This window comes from Protomyctophum bolini, assembly GCF_963924005.1.
Source record: "Protomyctophum bolini genome assembly, chromosome: 10".
Taxonomy (NCBI): Eukaryota; Metazoa; Chordata; class Actinopteri; order Myctophiformes; family Myctophidae; genus Protomyctophum; species Protomyctophum bolini.
Genome location: NC_137871.1, coordinates 40,827,705 through 40,848,455, shown reverse-complemented (window position 1 = coordinate 40,848,455; position 20,751 = coordinate 40,827,705). Strand labels below are relative to the sequence as shown.

Genomic DNA, 20,751 nt, shown 5'->3' with positions numbered 1-20,751 from the left:
TGTTAGACGGATGCTATAGGTTCTCAGCTTGCTTGATGACTATTTCTACTGTATGTATTTGATGTATAGTATTACCATGTGGTGTTCTGGATTAAATGGTCCTAACTCCATGTCCTCCTCTATATGCTATATGAGCATCAAGAGCAGCACCACCAGACTCTTGAACAGTTTCTACTTGTCCACAATTAGACTGCTGAACAAGAACTAGGACTGGTGACGCCACACAGACTGAACTGAATTGGTCTCCTTTAGTAGAGACTACTTTATTTATACACATAGGCTACATCACTATTATTTATTATTTTATATGCATACATATTGTACCATGTAGATTAGTCATGCACTATGCACTTTCTTTCTTTTAACTGCAATGATGAGCCTGCACAAACAATAATTTCACCCATGTTACCTGTAATGTGATGTGACAATAAAGTTTGATTCTGATTGATTCTGATTCTCTTCAGTGGTGCTCGGGGGCCTGAAGGACCACCTGAAGGAGATCAAGCGGTGCAGACGCCTCATCATGATTGGCTGTGGCACCAGCTTCCACGCCGCTGTGGCGGTGAGTAGTCCCAAGAGCACGTAGTCGATGACTGAATGGATGGATGGATGAATACATGTAGTTCAGTGGTTTTCAACCAGTGGTGAAGACAGATTGGTGACTGTTCTGCCTCTCCTGTCCCCCCCGTGCCCCTTTAGACCAGACAGATCCTGGAGGAACTAACGGAGCTGCCCGTCATGGTGGAGCTGGCCAGTGACTTCCTGGATCGCAACACGCCCGTGTTCAGGGATGACGTGTGCTTCTTCATCAGCCAGTCAGGTAAAAAAATAACACCATATAATAATAGACCTTATGCAGACCACTAATTAACACCATATAATAGACCTTATGCAGACCACTAATTAACACCATATAATAGACCTTATGCAGACCACTAATTAACACCATATAATAGACCTTATGCAGACCACTGCATACCTTGAAATGGGCTCTGTTGAAGCTGCAAATCGCTGGGCGTACTGATTTAACGGTTCCAAATGACGCCCCCCCCCCCGCCCCCCCCCCCCCCCCTCCCAGGTGAGACAGCGGACACCTTGATGGCGTTGCGGTATTGTAAGCGCAACGGGGCGCTGACCGTGGGCATCACCAACACGGTGGGCAGTTCCATCTCCAGAGACACGGACTGCGGCGTCCATATCAACGCCGGACCCGAGATCGGGGTGGCCAGCACCAAGGTAGGACTTTTGTTGTGGTCAATCATCGCGCTCTGACTTCTGGTGCGACATTTATTATACACTCAAAATAACATCATGATGAATAACAAAAGGTACTCGCTGGATCGAACACAGTAAGACACACAAGTACATTATCAATTATTTTTATCTCCGACATAACTGAGAGACGTTTCGGCTGTCCAGTCTTCATCAGTGACTGATTGTTTGTGCCGAATACATAGCGACGAATACATAGAGCATATAGAACATAAGTATTTTGAATACTGTTAAATACTGTGCACACACTTTGAAGATAAGACATTTACATGAGTTAATGACCGTGTGTGTGTGTGTGTGTGTGTGTGTGTGTGTATCTATCCAGGCATACACCAGTCAGTTTGTGTCTCTCATCATGTTCGGCCTGATGGTGAGCGAGGACAGAGTCTCGCTCCAGAAGAGACGAGGGGAGATCATCCAAGGCCTCAAGGATCTGCCTGGTAAGAAGCGTTTAAACCCCCAGTGTACTGTACATGACTCACCCTCCACCTATCCTTCCACCAGGGCTGGACTGGGACAAAAATTCGGCCCGGTCATTGAATGAGTGAATTTGGCCCAGACCGGCCCACCACAACCAGCACGCAGACAGCAGAAACTCTACCCCCCACTCCGTGGAGGCACACACAAACAAACAAGCCCTAATACCACCACTTTTACAGAACAACATAAATTATACAAACCAACAGACAACTACACAACCCTTTGTAGAGTAGTTTATTTGTCACTCACTGATATACAGGTACAGTGAAATTATCATGATGGCAGAATGGCAGCACGCCCGGACCTTTCCTGGTGGCCTGCCGCCTATATTGGCCTGCCTGCCTGTCAAAAATATTCCCAGTACGACCTGTGGCCAGTCCAGCCCTGCTTCCACCTCCACGTACATGACTCATCCTCCACCTCTCCTTCCACCTCCACCTCTCCCCGTACATGACTCATCCTCCACCTATCCTTCCACCTCCACCTAATAAAGACGGTTCTGTCTCTGTTGTTTCCACAGTGCTAATAAAGGAGGTTCTGTCTCTGTTGTTTCCACAGAGCTAATAAAGACGGTTCTGTCTCTGTTGTCTCCACAGAGCTAATAAAGACGGTTCTGTCTCTGTTGTCTCCACAGAGCTAATAAAGACGGTTCTGTCTCTGTTGTTTCCACAGAGCTAATAAAGACGGTTCTGTCTCTGTTGTTTCCACAGAGCTAATAAAGACGGTTCTGTCTCTGTTGTTTCCACAGAGCTAATAAAGGAGGTTCTGGCTCTGGACAACAAGATCAAGGCCATCGCAGACGAGCTGTACGAGCAGAGGTCTCTGTTGGTCATGGGCCGCGGCTTCAACTACGCAACCTGCCTGGAGGGGGCACTGGTGAGTCATTTTGCAAAGAACACTGCACTTTTTTGAATGGCTTTTTCTTGTCTTGTGCTTAAAGCTGCACTAGTATGTAGCTGTCCTCTTCTAGGTTTCCTGCGCACAAGTACTGTTGTTTTCTTTTAGCCTGCCTGCTTGCTTGCTTGCTCGCTTGCTCAGGGGATAAATAGAATTTCGATCAGGTCACAATTTAGTCTATAGGTGAGACATGACCTTTGACACAATCTAAATGTCTCAATAGAAGAGCAGGGAGACAAAATTACAACCATCCCAATTGTATACATTAAATTGTATTAAATTGTAACAAAATCAAAATGTATTCTTTGTCCATGGTAACTACTATACACAAAAACTAATTTCATATATATATTTTTTTACTTTAAAAAAGTAACAGTTAACTTTCTGACTCTTTGGTTTCATTTTACACTCAAGAGTTAAAGATCCATAAAGGTCCATTTGGTTAAGCTTAACCAATCATTTAGCCGTGGACCACCTGGAACCACCTGGGGTTGAAAACCCACTGCTCTCTAAGTCTTGTCATTCACTTGAATAATGTATTGATTCTCAACCATTCTTCCTATTAAATGCACAGAAAATCAAGGAGATCACGTACATGCACTCGGAGGGGATCCTGGCCGGGGAGCTGAAGCACGGCCCTCTGGCCCTCATAGACAAACACATGCCCGTCATCATGATCATCATGAGGGACGCCTGCTACCAGAAGTGCCAGAACGCCCTGGAGCAGGTCACCGCCCGATCGGTACGTTCTGGCTCTGGTCGTTGACCCATTTAGACCATTCTGACCTGAGATCAGATTAAAAAACATTCTTCTACATCCTGACAGTTTTCTGAAAAAGCTATGTTTCTATGTCAGTCGTTCTTCGATTTAAAAAAATAGCAGACCTACAAGCTCGTAGCGCGCCACTCGGTGGCGCGCTATGAGCTTGTAGATCTGCTATTTTTCAATAGATAAAGCATGACATAATGTTAACACCAAAAGGGGTTCCCGCCCAGAATGGGTTAGACCTGAGGACGATTCTACAAATGTCTTCTAAATCATGACATGTTTTCTATGTCAGTGGTCCTCAAACATTTTCATGTCAAGGACCCCCAAAAATATTATGTAATTGGCCGCCGACCCCCCCCCCCCCCCCATCTGAAAATATGTTGTTCCATCCAGGGACCTCCCAGAAGAAAAGATTTTTAGTTTAAAACGTTCACTCTGAAAGATTATATTCAAAGATTTGCGCCACACATTTTCACGATTTTCTTTCAAAAATAGCAGATCTTTAAGTAGAAGAAAACCACATGGTTGTAAACAAAGCTACGAGTGATCGACTGAGATGAGATGAAATTGAGATTAGATGAGATGAGATTCAATTTATTGTCCATGTACAGTACAAGTACAGCACAGCGAAAAGTATTTTCACATGATCTCACCAATGGCGCAAACATGTCAGCAAGGAGGATACATTAATTACAGTAGTAAGTACAGTGACTGACACTAACGTCTTTCTCCTCCTCCATGCAGGGCCGGCCCATCATCCTGTGCTGCCGGGGCGACCTGGAGATCACCAAGAACGCCTACAAGACCATCGAGCTGCCCCACACGGTGGACTGCCTGCAGGGCATCCTGAGCGTCATCCCCCTGCAGCTCATGTCCTTCCACCTGGCCGTGCTCCGGGGATACGACGTGCGTATACTATACTATACTACACTACACACTTACATCTATTTATCATATATTTATTGTACATACATTTAACCCATTCTGACCTGAGATCAGATTCATACGAGGTTTCCACCGGACACACACTGGTCTGATGAACCCATTCTGACCTGAGATCAGATTCTAAAAATGTCAGTCGCTCTTCGATTTTTCAAAAATAGCAGACCTACAAGCTCGTAGCGCGCCACTCGGTGGCGCGCTATGAGCTTGTAGATCTGCTATTTTTCAATAGCTAAAGCATAACATAGTGCTAACACCAAAATGGGTTCCCGGTCAGAATGGGTTAAACAAGGAAAACAACCGCACACTGTCTTCAAATGCAGTGACCAACTTTTATTTTTAGGGAAATAGCGTTAACGTTTCGGGCCTATAAAGATAGCCTGATGAAGGCCGCATAGGCCGAAACGTTGCTATTTCCCTAAAAAATTTAAGTTGGTCACTGCATTTGAAGACAGTGTGCAGGTTGTTTTCCTTGTTCATTTTTGGGGCACCGTACCCTCTCCTACGCACCTGTCGCCTGTAGCCGGTGTGCAAAAGCTTTGCTTTTCATTTCGTACTATACATTTAAGCAAATCGTTGCTGCAGTCCGGAAGAATTCAACTCAATGTTTGAGTTGTGTGCTGGTTAAAAAAAAAGAATATTGAGCCAATGAAAAGTACTGTATGCAAAAGCACTTCGACCCAAATAATGTTTTATCATTTCCGGAAAAAATTACCATTTTGGTTTCCTCCAGACAGCAGAGATGTATAGTATAATAAAGCATAAATAAAATAATTCTCCCTCCCCCGTGTTCTCGACAGATAATAAGCGCAGTTATGGGTCTTATACTCACACGTTGTGATACATAATCCTTATTATAGTGAAGCAGGTGTGTGATTAACACTGGTCTCTCCTCCGTCTCCAGGTGGACTGTCCCAGAAACCTCGCCAAATCTGTGACTGTCGAATAATTACAGTCTACAAAGCCCAGAAGACCAGAGGAGACTGGAGAGGCCTACACATTTAAAGTGCAATTGTGTGTGTGTGTCTGTGTTTGTGTGTGTGTGTGCGTGTGTGTGTGTGTGTGTGTGTGTGCGTGCGGGGTATGGGAGAGTAACAGTATGTTTTAACAGCCGGCGACAGCCTGTCTTATTCTTCGGAAGTGCGTTATTTGTCTGTGGGACGAGCGGCAACTATACTGGCGACAGCAGGCGAAGTGGGCGATAGTCGAAAAGTTGGCGGAGGAACGTCGTTCAAAAACGAACGGAAATATTGTATCTTTTTGGACGACATCGTCCGGCGGCGATAGCCAATCAAATTCATGTTGTTGCTTTGTTTATACGCTCCACCCGGAACGGTGATATGTTTACATTACGTTGCGGTAATGACAGCAGGAACGCCCACTGTGAGATTTTTACCGCCTAGAGTCGCTCGCCGCTGTTCGCCCACTGTTAAAACTACTGTAAAGCGAGAGAGAGAGAGAGAGAGAGAGAGAGAGAGAGGAGGAAGGGGGAGGTATGTGCATGGTACGGTACAAAACGATGTCGTTTTTATAGCGGAGAAATGTGAAGTCTTTTTTGAGACACTGTGGAGCTACAGGACCAATGCAGAACAATCTATGAACGAACGAACGAACGCAAAAAAATTAATGACAAACAACGACACATTCCAAAGCAATAAATAACGCCAATTTATGCCTTTATTATTCATATTTGGTGTGAGTAGTGAGCTCATTCATTGTGCAACAACAGCCTTAATTAGACGATGTATTATTGCCATGGTATATTGAAGGGGGTCTGCAGTGGCTGTGCAATAAAGTGGACCAATTCCACATTGTGAATGTACGCACGGCGCACGCCAACCAACCAGTGATTCACTCTCTTCCTGTTTCATAATTTCTTATATTATGCCCAGTGATGATGTTTCACTTCTTTGGATTGTGGGAAATGTAGGAATTATTACATACATACTGTAAGTGGGTGGGGTTTTTTTTTGTTGTCATTCCAGAGGATTATATGAAAGGAAATCTCGTTTTTATATATATATATATATTATTATTTTTTGTTGTTGCACATTCAAAACCATCACTGTGCCTGGTGTTCTGACAACTTACACAACGGTGACATTTGATATTATGCCATCTTCTTTTTCTATCAACATCAACTCGTCATGGACACAGAACTGTTTTGTTTAGTCACGCAGGGTTCTGCTAGAATGTACCTCATGTAGGTAAACATCAAAGTGTGCAAATCAAGGAAATACTGTAGTTTTTTGATTGATTGATTGATTGATCCTTAACCCATTTTGAGCAGGAACTGCTTTTGGTGTTGGCATTATGTCATGCTTTAGCTATTGAAAAATAGCAGATCTACAAGCTCGTAGCGCGCCACTCGGTGGCGCGCTACGAGCTTGTAGGTCTGCTATTTTTGAAAAATCGAGGAACGACTGACATATAGAAACATAACTTAATCAGAAAACTGTCAGGATGTAGAAGACATTTTTAGAATCTGATCTCAGGTCAGAATTGAAAACTGTCAGGATGTAGAAGAACATTTTTAGAATCTGATCTCAGGTCAGAATGGGTTAATCTAGTAACTGAGTGATGAAATGTACCGCGCGTATATTCTACCGTTTTCATATTTCTGGTGTTTTTGCACAATTTGTAAGCTTTATCTGCACTTTTATAATGATATGGAAGAAAAGTAAAACGTGTGGAACATTCTATCAGATCCCATTAACGGATTAAACAAAATGCTATAGAACATATTACTTCTAATAATCTTTTATGTGGTGCTTTCCTGCTTTTGCCTTATTGCTATTTTTTACTTCAGCATGCATGTCTGCCCCAAAGGCAATTCATACAGTCACCGACGTCAAGGGTCAAATAAAACACATTTCATTACATTGTTATATTTATCACAGACACTAAAGAAACATATTGAATGAAGAACATTCATACAGTGAAGGAATCACATACCAAGTTTTACAAATAGTTTTTATGTTGGCAGTCTTTTTGTATAGGGTTATCTATTATAAATATGTACTGTATTTATCTGATTATTTTATGGGGGGGGGGGGGGGGGGGGGAAGAAAACAGGGGGTCGGTTTATTTCTGTAACAATGATTGTATTTTGTACTGTAATGTTTTATAGCAACCAGAGACTATCAATCAATAAATAGACAAAGCCTACTTTAGGCAACTTGTAATGTCAATTTTTTTTTTGTCTTTGAAACGGTGTTAATTTGATTTGACTAAAACTACGGTGAAAATGTTTCATCAACTACCTTTTTATGAACATGATGCATGCAGTAGCCTGGTAGAACCACTCCCCCTGCTGGCGGAGTCAGGTTAAGCATGCAGGGCCAACAACGACGAAAAACACATGACATACAAGCCTTCAGTTTTTCCCAGGTGTAAAGATAGTTTGTTATCAGCGAGCCAGGTGTTCAGAGCTGAGGGCCTTTTCAACCTGCAGTTTGTTCCTGTCCGAGACTAGCAGTGCAGAGTCATCTGTGAACAGGAACAAGTTGCAGTCACAAGCTGATGTCATGTCGTTTACATATATTAGGAACAGTAAAGGCCCTTCCTTAAGGAGCGCCACAGCTCACTAGGAGGGGGGGACGACGACAGTGTTCCATTTACCTCCACCATCTGTTCTCTCCCCTCCAGGTAGGATTGCATCCAGGCCAGCTCACTGATGTGCTATCGAAACCAATTGCTTTTAGCTTGTTAACCAGTATGGAGTGGTTCACTGTGCCTCTAGTGGCTCCAATGAAGTTCGACCATCTATATAAATTACTAATCTTTGATAGTACATCCCACAACTGACACAGTCCTGGCTAGACAACCCAGTCTGGTGGGGATATACTGTAGAGTGTAGAGGGCCATATATCTTGCGCTGCTCATGCTATGCCCAAGTTTAACTTGGGTATAGCATAGCCTAGCCCCGCAAGCAGAACCCAAATGTAGTAAAGTTTCTGACACTTTGATTACATAAAGCGACAATCAAATTTCATAAAAGCTTTATGTAGGGTTCCGAGAGGGGCTAAGCATAGCCATATAGCTATTTCAAAATGTTTTTCAAAATAGTAAAATATGGCCATATTTGACTATTTTGAAAAACATTTTGAAATGGTTTAACTTGCTGATGTTGTGATCTTGTAGATCAGCTATTTGAACTATTTTAAAATGTTTTTTGAAAATAGTTAAACATGGCAATTTAAGCGTTTAGAGATAAGGGGCACGCAAGATATAACCCATGGGCTCTGAGGTTATAGTTACTGTAGCATGCTTTTGATTTACTTATTGATTGGAGGATTCAGTGTAATATGATTTATTTTAGGTGAAATTATTATGAAATTATTTGTATTATTATCATCATCATTATGATTATTATTATTATTATTATTAATAATAATAATAATAATGTTGTCATTATTATGATTATTATTAGCAGCCTATTAACGTTGTGCCCACAAAGTTGGGGGGAAAAGTTTGAGCGAACGACAGAACGTTGCGCGATGTCGTCATGTGTAGAGCCGTCTCACCCCGTCTCCTCCTCCAGCCCTCCGCACCCTGTCCTGTCCATTTCAACCGTGCTGGACGGACTCACTAGATCCAGGAAGCTCTGGCTTGGTTCTGCTCCTGCTCTCTGACAGCCTTGGCCTTGGAGGTTGTGTGTGTTCTCCTAAACTTTATTGATTCTTGGCTCCACGCACCACCGATAGACTGAGACTGAGTGAGCGAGGGAAGGATACTTGTGGCGTTTCATCCCGTGTTTTTCACCGATGCATGGGAGTGTCCTCTGGGACTGCAGGGAGCAGCAGCGACGGGAGAAGGTAAGGTGTTCCAGCCGAACTGAAAGACCCCGGCTCCGGTCAGTCCGTCTCCCCGGCAGCCGGGGTCTCTCAGTTCGGCTGCCTGAGACAGTCCTCCTCCAACCGCGAGGGTGTCTGTCGGTGCCTGGCTGGGTGGCCAGAAAGAACTGCTAAACAACCTAGCTAGAGATAACGTAGCGACGCGACACGTTTAGCTTGTAGATCTTTTTTGGGGGTTTTTTTGTCTGGCCAGAGACGTACAGAGAGTACGTCGTGCTTTCTTTGGAGTTCTGTTAAACAGTTACCGCATTGCCTTCCCTTCCGACAGACAGACAGTAGGAAAGGAAAAGAGGGAGTGTTGTATTAGTGTAGGGCACTCACTGTAGGCCTCTCGGTGGTCGGTCAGGTTATAAATGTCAAATGAATGGTTTCTCTTTTAGACCGTTATGTCTTCTTGTCTAATGCGAAGTGGTTCGGTTTGTCTGGATCATGCCCCCCTAGATAGTCTAGATCGCCATGCAACATCATGTCATCATAGACCCCGGTGAGACCGATGACTTCATCCCTGCGTGTGTGTATGTATGTGTGTGTGTGTGTGAGAGAGAGAGAGAGAGAGAGAGAGAGAGAGAGAGAGAGAGAGAGCGCCATGCTGCATTTGGAGAAAAAATATATCACATTGTAATACTATAATCAACAACAAACAACAAAAAAAAGACTTGACATGACACTTTTACATTGCTATAGCCTCATCAATCAGTATGTTATTATCTTACACTGCAAAATATGCACAACCTTAATGCCATCTGCACACACATATCATGCAAACATTTGATCACTTCTTGTGCTACCTACCGGTATGTTCCGTGGATATGCACGGGTTGGTGGATATATTGTTTATTTATGGATGCTCATTAGCTTTTGCCATGACAAGTTAAAGTGTGTGTCTGACACAGACACACACTTTAACAAAGACATTACAATTGTTCACAATCACTATAATCTAAAATAAAAAAGCAATACAATTAGTGCAATTAAAACATAAATCACTTTCAACACATTATACATTGTGAATTGTGTCTTCAGGGGTTATTGTAGGATTATTTGCACAAGGTGTTCTTTTAACTTGTTCTTAAAGGTGAATTTTGTATTTGTATTGGTTATGCAATGAGTTCCATCCTATTACAGCTCCATAGATAATGGAATATTTGAGAATATTTGTTTGTGGTTTAAGTGTTACCAGATATAAATTGTGATTAAATAGTAATTCCCAGCCCTTTTCATTTCACAGTTGGCGACAGACCCCCATTTAGATTTAATCTCTGGGAAGTATAAAATTTGGTTCCGAATGCCATAATCATCCAAACTGGTAGATACGAACAGTTTAACAAATCAGCCTCGTTTATTTTTCTAATTGTATAGTCTAGCTACTTGCCTACTTGTAATTGCAATAAGAAGTTTTAGGTGATAAGGTGGTTGGTAAAACTACAATATGATGTCACGCCAAGTGACTTTTTGACATGTGTTTTTTACAAATACTAACCAGCAGGCATGGACACTTAAGGCTCATACATAGTCTGGATTTTCGGTGGTGAGGTGACCACCGAACTACAACATGACGTCATGAGCCCTTCTCTCTGTTTTTACTCGCCACCGCTCAACGTTATTTCAGCTCCGGTGGTCACCTCACCACCGGAGCGGTGGTCACCTCACCACCGAGAATCCAGACTATGAATGAGCTTTAAGGGGATGCCATGCCCACCTGCCCCTAGCAGGGAAAAAAAAGCAGGTAGAGTTTGCTTTGCAGGTTGCCCAACGGGGCAAATGCTTGTTTGAGAGGGGACGCAACTGTCTATAAACACCACATACTGTAAGTCTTCTGAGTTATGACCGGTCTGTGGAATGTAAAATAAGAGCAGTGTTTGTGTTTATTTTACCTATAATGTGCTGTTTTCACTGTTGCTACACTTAAAAATATAAGTGTGAACCCATATAGTCATATTCATATAGCTATGTATAGTTATTTGGCATACAAATTGAGGTATGACTATATGGTTATGGTTATTCAAATTTGACCTATCATTTTATAATGTACGATTCACTTTTTGGGCAAGTGGGCATGACCTTTGAGCAAGTCGAACGTGACCTGTACTTGCCCGACAGGCAAGTGCCTCTGAGACCTGATGCTGCATTCACATGGGCAGATGCAAAGATTCACAGCATATTTGTTGCTTTGTATCTTTGCATCTGAAGTTGCAGCCAGTTCAACTTATTTATACCTTTTTTGCAGCTTTTGCAGCAGCTACAAACGTCAGATTTGTTTTGTAGCTTCACGTTGCTGGCTTCCATTGAAAATGAATGGTATAGAGTAGACTGTAGCTTTGTATCTGCTTGTGTGAAGACATGACGTCGCGAGACATGGCCAAAGCATTTCCCGGGGGTCCCCAGCCTAAAAGGTTGAGAAGCCCTGACCTTAAAGCAGTGGTCCCCAAACCTTTTCATGTCGAGGACCCCCAAATTAGACAATTATTAGTCCCCACTGACCCCCATTTGAAGAGACATGCCAGGGACCCCCATAAGAGAAGATTCTTACGGCTCTAGCAGTGATTCTCAACCAGTTTAATTTGAAGGACCCCCAGTTTGACATGCAACAGGCTACGGACCCCCATTTAATGGCATTTCTATCTCTGAGACCCCAATTTATATTGTAAAATCAATGTTAATTTAACAGACCCATAAAAGGGTCCATTTGGTTCCAAACTATCATTTAGCTGGGGACCCCCTGGAACTCCCTCAAGCCAGGACCCCACGTGGAGAAACCCTGGCCTAAAGGAAGTCTCCTGTTTCCCATCCTATAGCTGCAGCATCAGGCTCCATGTGGACTGGAGTATGTTGCTCGTCCATTAGGTGTGGTGTTGTTCTGAAGTGTGTCTCTGCCTCCAGGCCATGGTGTGGACTGTGTGCTGCTGATTCTGAAAGCCCATCCAATGGGCTCTAATTCGGTATTTACTGTAAATCCGACGTCATTTTGTAGTCCTGGTGGCACCAGCTTCTGTTCGCTTTCTCATTGTAAATAGCAATATGTAAACGTGTGAATCTTTTTACAATGACGTTATTTTTTTAGAAAGGAAGCCATTGAGGTTTTAAAAAGTGTCCATGACAAAGAAAATATGTGGAGACGACAAAGACTATTATCATTATTATTGAAGGTGGTAACAGTCCATTTGCTCAGTACAATATTTCGGGGGCATATTTAGAATGTGTGCAGGGTTGAGTATGTTGAATATAGTTTGCACTTTGCATTAATACGATCTCTAATGGAGGATTTAGTTGACACAATGAAATGAAAGACGGCCTGTCACAGCCAGATTTGGGAGACCAGAGTAGCTTTGTCGTTGCAAGGAAAGCGGTAAAATTACACTTTCTTGGTTGTCTTAGTCTCAGATTTAGTCCGACGGAGGGACACAGTATAACTCTATGGGGACGCAAAAGTAGGACCCCGGAAGTATCTCTGGAGGGGGTGCTTACGTCACGGCTAAAATACTGAATATGCACACACCATTTTGGAAAGAACTTGGGCCACTTCCCTACTTCCTTATTTCCTTCACAGGTGTTACTTACTTACCGCTGATACTAATGAAGGCTCTGGTCCATTCTGGTCAAACAGAGTCAGTGTTAATGATACTAATGAAGGCTCTGTTCCTTTCTGGTCAAACAGAGTCAGTGTTAATGATACTAATGAAGGCTCTGTTCCTTTCTGGTCAAACAGAGTCAGTGTTAATGATGCTAATGAAGGCTCTGGTCCATTCTGGTCAAACAGAGTCAGTGTTAATGATGCTAATGAAGGCTCTGGTCCATTCTGGTCAAACAGAGTCAGTGTTAATGATGCTAATGAAGGCTCTGTTCCTTTCTTGGTCAAACAGAGTCAGTGTTAATGATACTAATGAAGGCTCTGTTCCTTTCTGGTCAAACAGAGTCAGTGTTAATGATGCTAATGAAGGCTCTGTTCCATTCTGGTCAAACAGAGTCAGTGTTAATGATGCTAATGAAGGCTCTGGTCCATTCTGGTCAAACAGAGTCAGTGTTAATGATGCTAATGAAGGCTCTGGTCCATTCTGGTCAAACAGAGTCAGTGTTAATGATGCTAATGAAGGCTCTGTTCCTTTCTTGGTCAAACAGAGTCGGTGTTAATGATGCTAATGAAGGCTCTGGTCCATTCTGGTCAAACAGAGTCAGTGGTAATGATGCTAATGAAGGCTCTGTTCCATTCTGGTCAAACAGAGTCAGTGTTAATGATGCTAATGAAGGCTCTGTTCCATTCCTGGTCAAACAGAGTCAGTGTTAATGATGCTAATGAAGGCTCTGTTCCTTTCTGGTCAAACAGAGTCAGTGTTAATGATGCTAATGAAGGCTCTGTTCCATTCTTGGTCAAACAGAGTCAGTGTTAATGATACTAATGAAGGCTCTGTTCCTTTCTGGTCAAACGGAGTCAGTGTTAATGATGCTAATGAAGGCTCTGTTCCTTTCTGGTCAAACAGAGTCAGTGTTAATGATACTAATGAAGGCTCTGTTCCTTTCTGGTCAAACAGAGTCAGTGTTAATGATGCTAATGAAGGCTCTGGTCCATTCTGGTCAAACAGAGTCAGTGTTAATGATGCTAATGAAGGCTCTGTTCCTTTCCTGGTCAAACAGAGTCAGGGTGCTGCTGTTGTGCATGTCGGCTCTACACTGGGAACACTCTGACTCTGCTACACCAGTGGGGCTCAAAGTGTCGGGCCGGGCAAGGCGCCGACGATATACACGATTCCATGGTCCCCCCCGGGGGGGAATTGGCGAAGTCGGGGAGGCGGCGTGCTTGTAAAGCTCAGCACGGGGTGCTGCTTGTACATGTTGGCTCACTGTGCATATATCGTTGGCTCACACTCTGCTACAACCGGTAGTGGGTCTCAAAGCGTCCTTGAGTGGGTTCCAAATGGCCTCAAATTGTTCCATTTGTACACTCTCACTCAGAGTTATTATTATGGGGGTCCTTTGAAATGAAAAAAGATTGAGAACCACTGCACACTTAAAGGGAACAGAGGACGGAGCCGTATGAATTAGTATCATCGGCGACACCTGTGAAGGAGGAAATATAGCAGCCCCGGAAGTAGGAAGAATTAACCCACCTTTTGGTGTTTTAAGCATTACGTTATGCTTTAGCTATTGAAAAATAGCAGATCTACAAGCTCATAGCGCGCCACCGAGTGGCGCGCTACGAGCTTGTAGGTCTGCTATTTTAGAAAAATCGTTAAAATGTGGCGCAAATCTTTGAATATATATATATTTCAGAGCGAACATTTTTAACTAAAATATTTGCTTCTGGGGGGGGGGGGGGGGGGTCCCTGGAACTACATATTTTGAGATGGGGGGGGGTCCGTGGCCCAATAGAGATAATTCTGGGGGTCCTTGACATGAAAAAGGTTGAGCACCACTGATATAGAAACATGGGTTTTTCAGAAAAATGTTAGGATTTAGAAGCCTTTTTTTTTAATCGACCTCAGTCCAAAATGGGTTAATCTGTGTGCATAATAGAGCCCATTCTACAAAAAAATGCCTTCTGGATATATATATATGTTTTTCTTATTCTTTTCTTATTATTTTTCTTGATGTCCGACTTCCCAGTAACCTAGTAACTGGCAACATTGATTCGTCATCATACGCCTACAGTACATAATACTGGCCATTGGCGACTGTCCAATTTGGAGTTGAGAGGTTTTGTCCAAAACTCTTTTTACTACTTTTCATTGGTTCAGTATTTCTTTTTAATCAACACACAGACGTAAAGGGTGTTGTTCAATAGCACTGATTTATGAAAAAAAATGGAGTCCTCCCAACAGCAATAATGTCTAATAATTAAAAGAAAAAGTGTTGTTCAGTATATCTGACCGCTTGTATTGACCGATGAAAGATATCTGACTGCTTGTATTGACTGATGAAACATTTGCCATGTTGTGTGCAGTAATATAGAACAGTGTGATGCGTTGCGATCATATAGACTGTAAAAAAAATATGGACAAAGCGTTCTCCGGCCCAATGACAGCGCCACAACAGGCCATTATATGAACTTTCAGGAAGTCTCGATTTCCTTATAGTGGCTTCACAAAATATCTGTCTGACTGCCGTGCCCCCCTGGTTTGCGATGCATCGATCGTAGAATACAATCGAATCAATACCCGAATTGAACTGTGAGGGGAAGTGAACACATCTATATAGGGCTAATCACTGACTCACACAGAACAGAACCTCGACCACCACGACAACAGGCCCGTTTACAGAGGCTGTTTACTGGTCGCTGGGCGAGGACACAGCCTGCTAGATGGAGGGGTGAACGAGGGCGTTCTACTCGGCTCATCTTGATTCATAATGGGTTTAAATGAGAAAGCAAAGGGAGAGCAGCTTACCCCCCCCCCTCCCTCCCTCCCTCCCTCCCGCCCTCCTTGTTCCAAATCAATACAGTTTCTTCAGAATGGCCAGTGGCGATTAAGGCTGCTCCCATTCCTCCCCAGTCTGTCTGTGTGTGTGCTGCGTGTCAGTGTGTGTGTCTGTGTGCTATGCATCCCTTTTGTTTCTCAACCAATGGTCCATTTACTACTAATATTTCCTATAATTATATGACCTTTTTCTTGACGTCTTGACTGACTGACAACATTGATGTATCATCATACGCCTACATAATGCCTTCCTACATACTAAATGCAAGGTCAAGGTCCACATGATGCAATATACCTTCACGGAACCATCAGTGGTCCACGGACCACCTGTTGAAAAGCCATGCTGTGGAATTAGACGCTTGCCAATAAGGAGACATTACAGATTTAGGTTCAGGTTGTGATTAATGTTCCCTTTCGCGCTCTCAAGAGCGCGTGTGTGTGTGTGTGTGTGTGTGTGTGTGTGTGTGTGTGGTTATTAACAGACTGCTGCTACTCATTGTTTTAGTCGTAAATACATTCTGCTGCTGCTGTGATCATTTCATCCAATTGGACTTTATATTACTTTGTGTGTCGTTGCTGTTGTGATTCCTCCTGCATCGTGACTGGACAGACATGTGTTTTATCATTGTATATAACATGTATCAGACATGTGTTTTATCATTGTATATAACATGACAGACATGTGTTTTATCATTGTATATAACACGTATAAGCCTGAAAGGACGGAGGAATGAGAGGATGACGAAAAGAACAAAAGAATGACAAAGGAAGGGAAAGCTGAGGGGGTGGGGGGGGGTAGAGGATGGAAGTGTACTAGAGAGGAGTAAAGATGCAGTGAGACGGCCAGCTGGGTGTGAGAGGAGAGGAGAGGAGAGGCGAGGCAGAGAGAGAACAGAGGAGGATGAAGGGTTCATTTTTCATCTGAGTCATCTGGTGTGGTCATCACCACCTCCTCTACCATTTTCCTCCACAGGCGTGTGTGTGTGTGTGTGTGTCTGTGTGTGAGACTGTGTGACTGTTTGTGTGCGTGTGACTGTTTGTGTGCGTGTGGACTCGGCAAAACATTAGGGTACTAGTACTGAATGTTACTTTGAGTTTGAACAATATTTGGCATTCAGACTCAGAGTCTCATGATTGATCCATGAAGGACAACCAGCAATATAGACCCCCTGGAACCCTGCCAAGGCCCACTGGGGTGAGAACCAATGCTTTACTTCACTGAGCACGCCCTGAACACACACACACACACACACACACACACACACACACACACACACAGTCCCCCTCTCCAGCTAGAGGAAGAGTTACAGCTATCCTGCAGTTCCGACACTTAATAACACGGCCATTATCTCTGTAGTAATGTAGTGAGGCAGTATCTAATCAGCATAAATTACCATGATCTGACTCACCTTGATGTATTCAGTGTGTGTAATGTATGCACGGCCACGCGTCGTCATCCACTTGATATATCATGCAATTACCACGCGTTGAAAATGTACGCAGAATGTTAGTGTGAGCAACTGGCTACATGTCATGTACACAGGCTGCTGCTCTGGAAGTCATGGCTGTGTGTACGTATGTGCGTGCGTGTGTGTTAAGCCATTGCTTCACAAAGTGGGGTCTGGGGACCCCTAGGGGTCCTTGAGGGAGTTCCAGGGGGTCCCCAGCTAAATGATAGTTTGGAACCAAATGGACCCTTTTGTAACTCTGAGAGTGTAGAAATTTTGTAGCATTTGTACACTCTCAGAGTTAAATAAACATTGATTTTATAATATAAATTGGGGTCTCAGAGATAGAAATGGGAGTTCGTATAGTATGTTGTTGCATGTCAAACAGGGGGGTCCTTGAAATGAAAATAGTTGAAAAGAAAATCACTGCTAGAGCTGTTAAAACCTTCTCTCATGGGGGTCCCTGGCATATCTTTTCTAATGGGGGTCCGCAGGCTAATGAGTGTCATTTTTCGGTGTCCTTGACATGAAAAGGTTTGGGAACCACTGTGTTGAGCAGCAGAGTTTAGCCCAGCAGAGTTTAGACAAGAGCCGAGAGCGCTCTTACTTTCACAGTGTCTGTTCTTCACAACGTATACACAATGGACACGCACGGGAGAGAACACTGACAGCTGTGAGAGTGTGAGTGACCTCGGTTCCAACTTCCAGCCCACGTGCTTTCATCAGCAGCTAAATGAACAAACCAGGGCCTCACACACACACACACAGCGTAATGCTGGATATGATTTTGGAGCGACGGGTTACGCTAAATTTGCCCCCCATCAAATGGCGTTGAAATTTGAAAATGAAAAGTATGGAACGTCGTACTGACAGATGGCACCCATATTAGGCACTACTGTTAAGTGTGAATAGACGTGGCATTGAAGTGTGGGGGCGCGCTGACAGTGTCTGTCAGCATTTCTGAATTTTTTTTTAGAAGCTTGCTTGTGCAACCGAATGTTTTCCTGAGAATGCACTGACTGCCGGGGCTCGCGATGTGCTGTGACTTGTTGTGCTTAATTCTGCCGGTGTTATCGTCCTTGTAAAAAAAAACCGTTGTGTTTCAACTTCAACTGCAGTGCTGTCGATTTTATGGGTTTGATTGAATTGATTGATTGGACATTTTTATTAACTGTTTGTAGAATGGGTACATTTCAACAGAAGTGCAGGTCTATACAAAGAGGATAAAACCAGAAAAACTTGTTTACATCAGGGTCCTCCATTTTCAATTCATTAGACCAATTTAAAGACATACAAATATACACTTCTATGCAAAAAAGAAATACAGGGGCCAGTTTTGAATTGCAGCCGCCCGTAGGTGGTTTTGATTAAGGAGTTCAGGGATGCACATTTCTCTACGGCTGTTGGCGTTGACCGTCTGCGGCTGCCTCGGCTGTTGGTCGGGCCTTCCACATTTTTATGGCATATAGGAGCGAAATAAATGTAGTCCCTTGTTTGAGCCTAATCTGGGTTGCACGTGGTTTGTTGAACTATACCCTCTGGTGTTGTGATTCTGCACTATGTTGACATTAAGGAAGTACTTTGACAATAAAGTGGGTATCTTTAGTGGTGTAGTGTATGGTGTACTGTAGACTAGACAAGGCCCATTGCTAGTTGCTGTACTCTGTCGTCAAGTGATGCAAATAGCCTGCATCCTGCATCTTTAGACTCACTACATTGAAAAAGGACGCAATCATGGGGGGGTCCTGGGATGCAAATAATACTGAACTCAGTACTGTACTGTACTCTAATGTCGTTGAAGTAGGACTCATAAAATGTCCCTGGATGGGACCCATCTAAAAGACCACCCCTGGGGTCCCATTACATTAAAAACCTCACTGCCAAACTATCATTCCAAACTGTCATGCAGGCTTCACCCGTGCATGTTGTCGTGTTGTGGTGTTTCCACTGCCTTCCAGACAGAGTTTCACCCGTGCGTGTTGTGTTGTGTTGTGTTGTGTTGTTCTCTCCACCCTTTCAGATCCTGACTGTGGGGCAGGATGAGTGAGGCGGAGGGTCAGTTCTACAGCGTCCAGGTGGGAGACTCCACCTTCACCGTGCTGAAGAGATACCAGCAGCTCCGCGCCATCGGATCCGGGGCCCAAGGCATCGTCTGGTGAGTGTTAAGGCTCATTCATAGTCTGGATTCTCGGTGGTGAGGTGACCACCGAACTACAACATGACCTCACGAGCCGCGGTGAAGAGCAAACCACCGCCACCGCTCCAGCCCTTCTCTCTGTTTTTACTCACCACCGCTCAACGTTATTTCAGCTCCGGTGGTCAGCTCACCACCGGAGCGGTGGTCACCTCACCACTGAAAATACAGACTATGATTAGGCCTTTACAGTAAGTAGACATGGAACATGAAAGGACATGAAATTCCTAGAAATACTTTTGAAATTTGGTACTGGTAAAAGGTTTGGAATTTATCAAAGTTCCTGGAAAAAAATATTTGGATATGCATTGCTATTCATTTAATTTAACCCATTGATGCCTGGTGCAACCTATACGCTGTTCTACCTTTGATGCCGGCGCGCTCTCTGTGTCTCATCAGCTATTGCTATACATGTAGCAACATAACTATTTATTTATTTTTTTATCCGATTTTGAAGGATTTCAGAAACCTTAGGTCAGGCCCTAGAAGGCATTCCCAGATTTGGCCTCAGGCATCAATGGGTTAAAAAAACATTTTCAAAACTGGCCATGTTTCTCAGCAGGAGAACCGGTGGCTTGTGCAGGCCGGGTAGGGAAGGAGGCAGGTGAAGGAGTTTTAGTATCTCTGGGTCTTGTTCACGAGTGAGGGGAGGACGTAGAAGGAGATCAGCCAGAGAATCGGAGCGGCAGGGCCAGGGGCGGTATTGCAGTCGCTGTACCGCACTGTTGTGACGAAAAGAGAGCTGAGCCAGAAGGCAAAGCTCTCTGTCAACCGAGCAATCTACGTTCCTACTCTCACCTATGGTCATGAAGTGTGAGTCACAGACTAGTCTGATTGTCAGCCTCAACCAGTGCGCTCAGTCTATGGGCTGGAAACCAGGCTAGGTCATGACAGAAAGAATAGAATACAAGCGGCCGAAATGAGTTTTATTCGACGGGTGGCTGGCATCTCCCTTAGAGATAGGGTGAGAAGTTCAGTGACCCGAGAGAGACTCGGAGTCGCTGCTTCTCCGCCTGGAAAAGAGCCGGCTTAGGCTGGTTTGGGGATCTGGTTAGGATGTAAGGATGCCTCTCGGGCATCTCCCCAGGGAGGTCCTCGAGGCATGTCGCACTGGGAGGAGACCCCAGGGCAGACCAAGGCCTGGAAGGTCTGGAAACTGGGTTAAATATTCTGGAAAAGTTGTTGAAAAAAGGATATATACTACAGTATATGTTTGAGGAGAGCAATTCAGTGCTTCTGTTGTCACTGACTTCAAGGTCAATGCCAAGGCGCATTACATTTTCTGACAAAATAGGCATTTATTCCGAAATTTTACCAGACAGACTATGAGTCTTTGACCTGTTGGCCCAGCCAGGTACTTTTCTGTCAATCACGTTGTTCCACAATCCACACTGATTTAATTGTAGGAAGTTTCTTCCCAAAATCCCCCCCTGCATCCAAATGCTATCCGAGTGGCTAAAACCATCGTACTACTTGTGAATCTTAG

General features: G+C 43.8%; 2 protein-coding genes and 1 long non-coding RNA gene across 4 annotated transcripts in view; all 3 read left to right on the top strand.

Annotated features, from left to right (window-relative positions):
• Window positions 1-5,965, top strand: part of gfpt2 (glutamine-fructose-6-phosphate transaminase 2) — a 34,149-nt gene extending 28,184 nt beyond the window's left edge. For both annotated transcript variants that reach the window (XM_080773828.1, XM_080773827.1), the window contains 8 exons: window positions 465-562; window positions 700-820; window positions 1,079-1,236; window positions 1,598-1,712; window positions 2,501-2,628; window positions 3,224-3,391; window positions 4,163-4,324; window positions 5,265-5,965. In XM_080773828.1, the coding sequence (XP_080629954.1) occupies window positions 465-562; window positions 700-820; window positions 1,079-1,236; window positions 1,598-1,712; window positions 2,501-2,628; window positions 3,224-3,391; window positions 4,163-4,324; window positions 5,265-5,309 (995 nt within the window). In that variant the 3' untranslated portion in view covers window positions 5,310-5,965. The remainder of the gene's footprint in view (window positions 1-464; window positions 563-699; window positions 821-1,078; window positions 1,237-1,597; window positions 1,713-2,500; window positions 2,629-3,223; window positions 3,392-4,162; window positions 4,325-5,264) is intronic.
• An 845-nt stretch (window positions 5,966-6,810) lies between these two features.
• Window positions 6,811-7,215, top strand: LOC308322529. The gene is made up of 2 exons (XR_013964730.1): window positions 6,811-6,855; window positions 6,911-7,215. It is a non-coding gene; the product is annotated as an uncharacterized lncRNA (long non-coding RNA).
• Window positions 7,216-8,950: 1,735 nt separating this feature from the next.
• Window positions 8,951-20,751, top strand: part of mapk9 (mitogen-activated protein kinase 9) — a 25,614-nt gene continuing 13,813 nt past the window's right edge. The window contains exons 1-2 of the mRNA XM_080773830.1: window positions 8,951-9,177; window positions 19,092-19,226. Of these exons, the coding sequence (XP_080629956.1) occupies window positions 19,111-19,226 (116 nt within the window). The 5' untranslated portion in view covers window positions 8,951-9,177; window positions 19,092-19,110. The remainder of the gene's footprint in view (window positions 9,178-19,091; window positions 19,227-20,751) is intronic.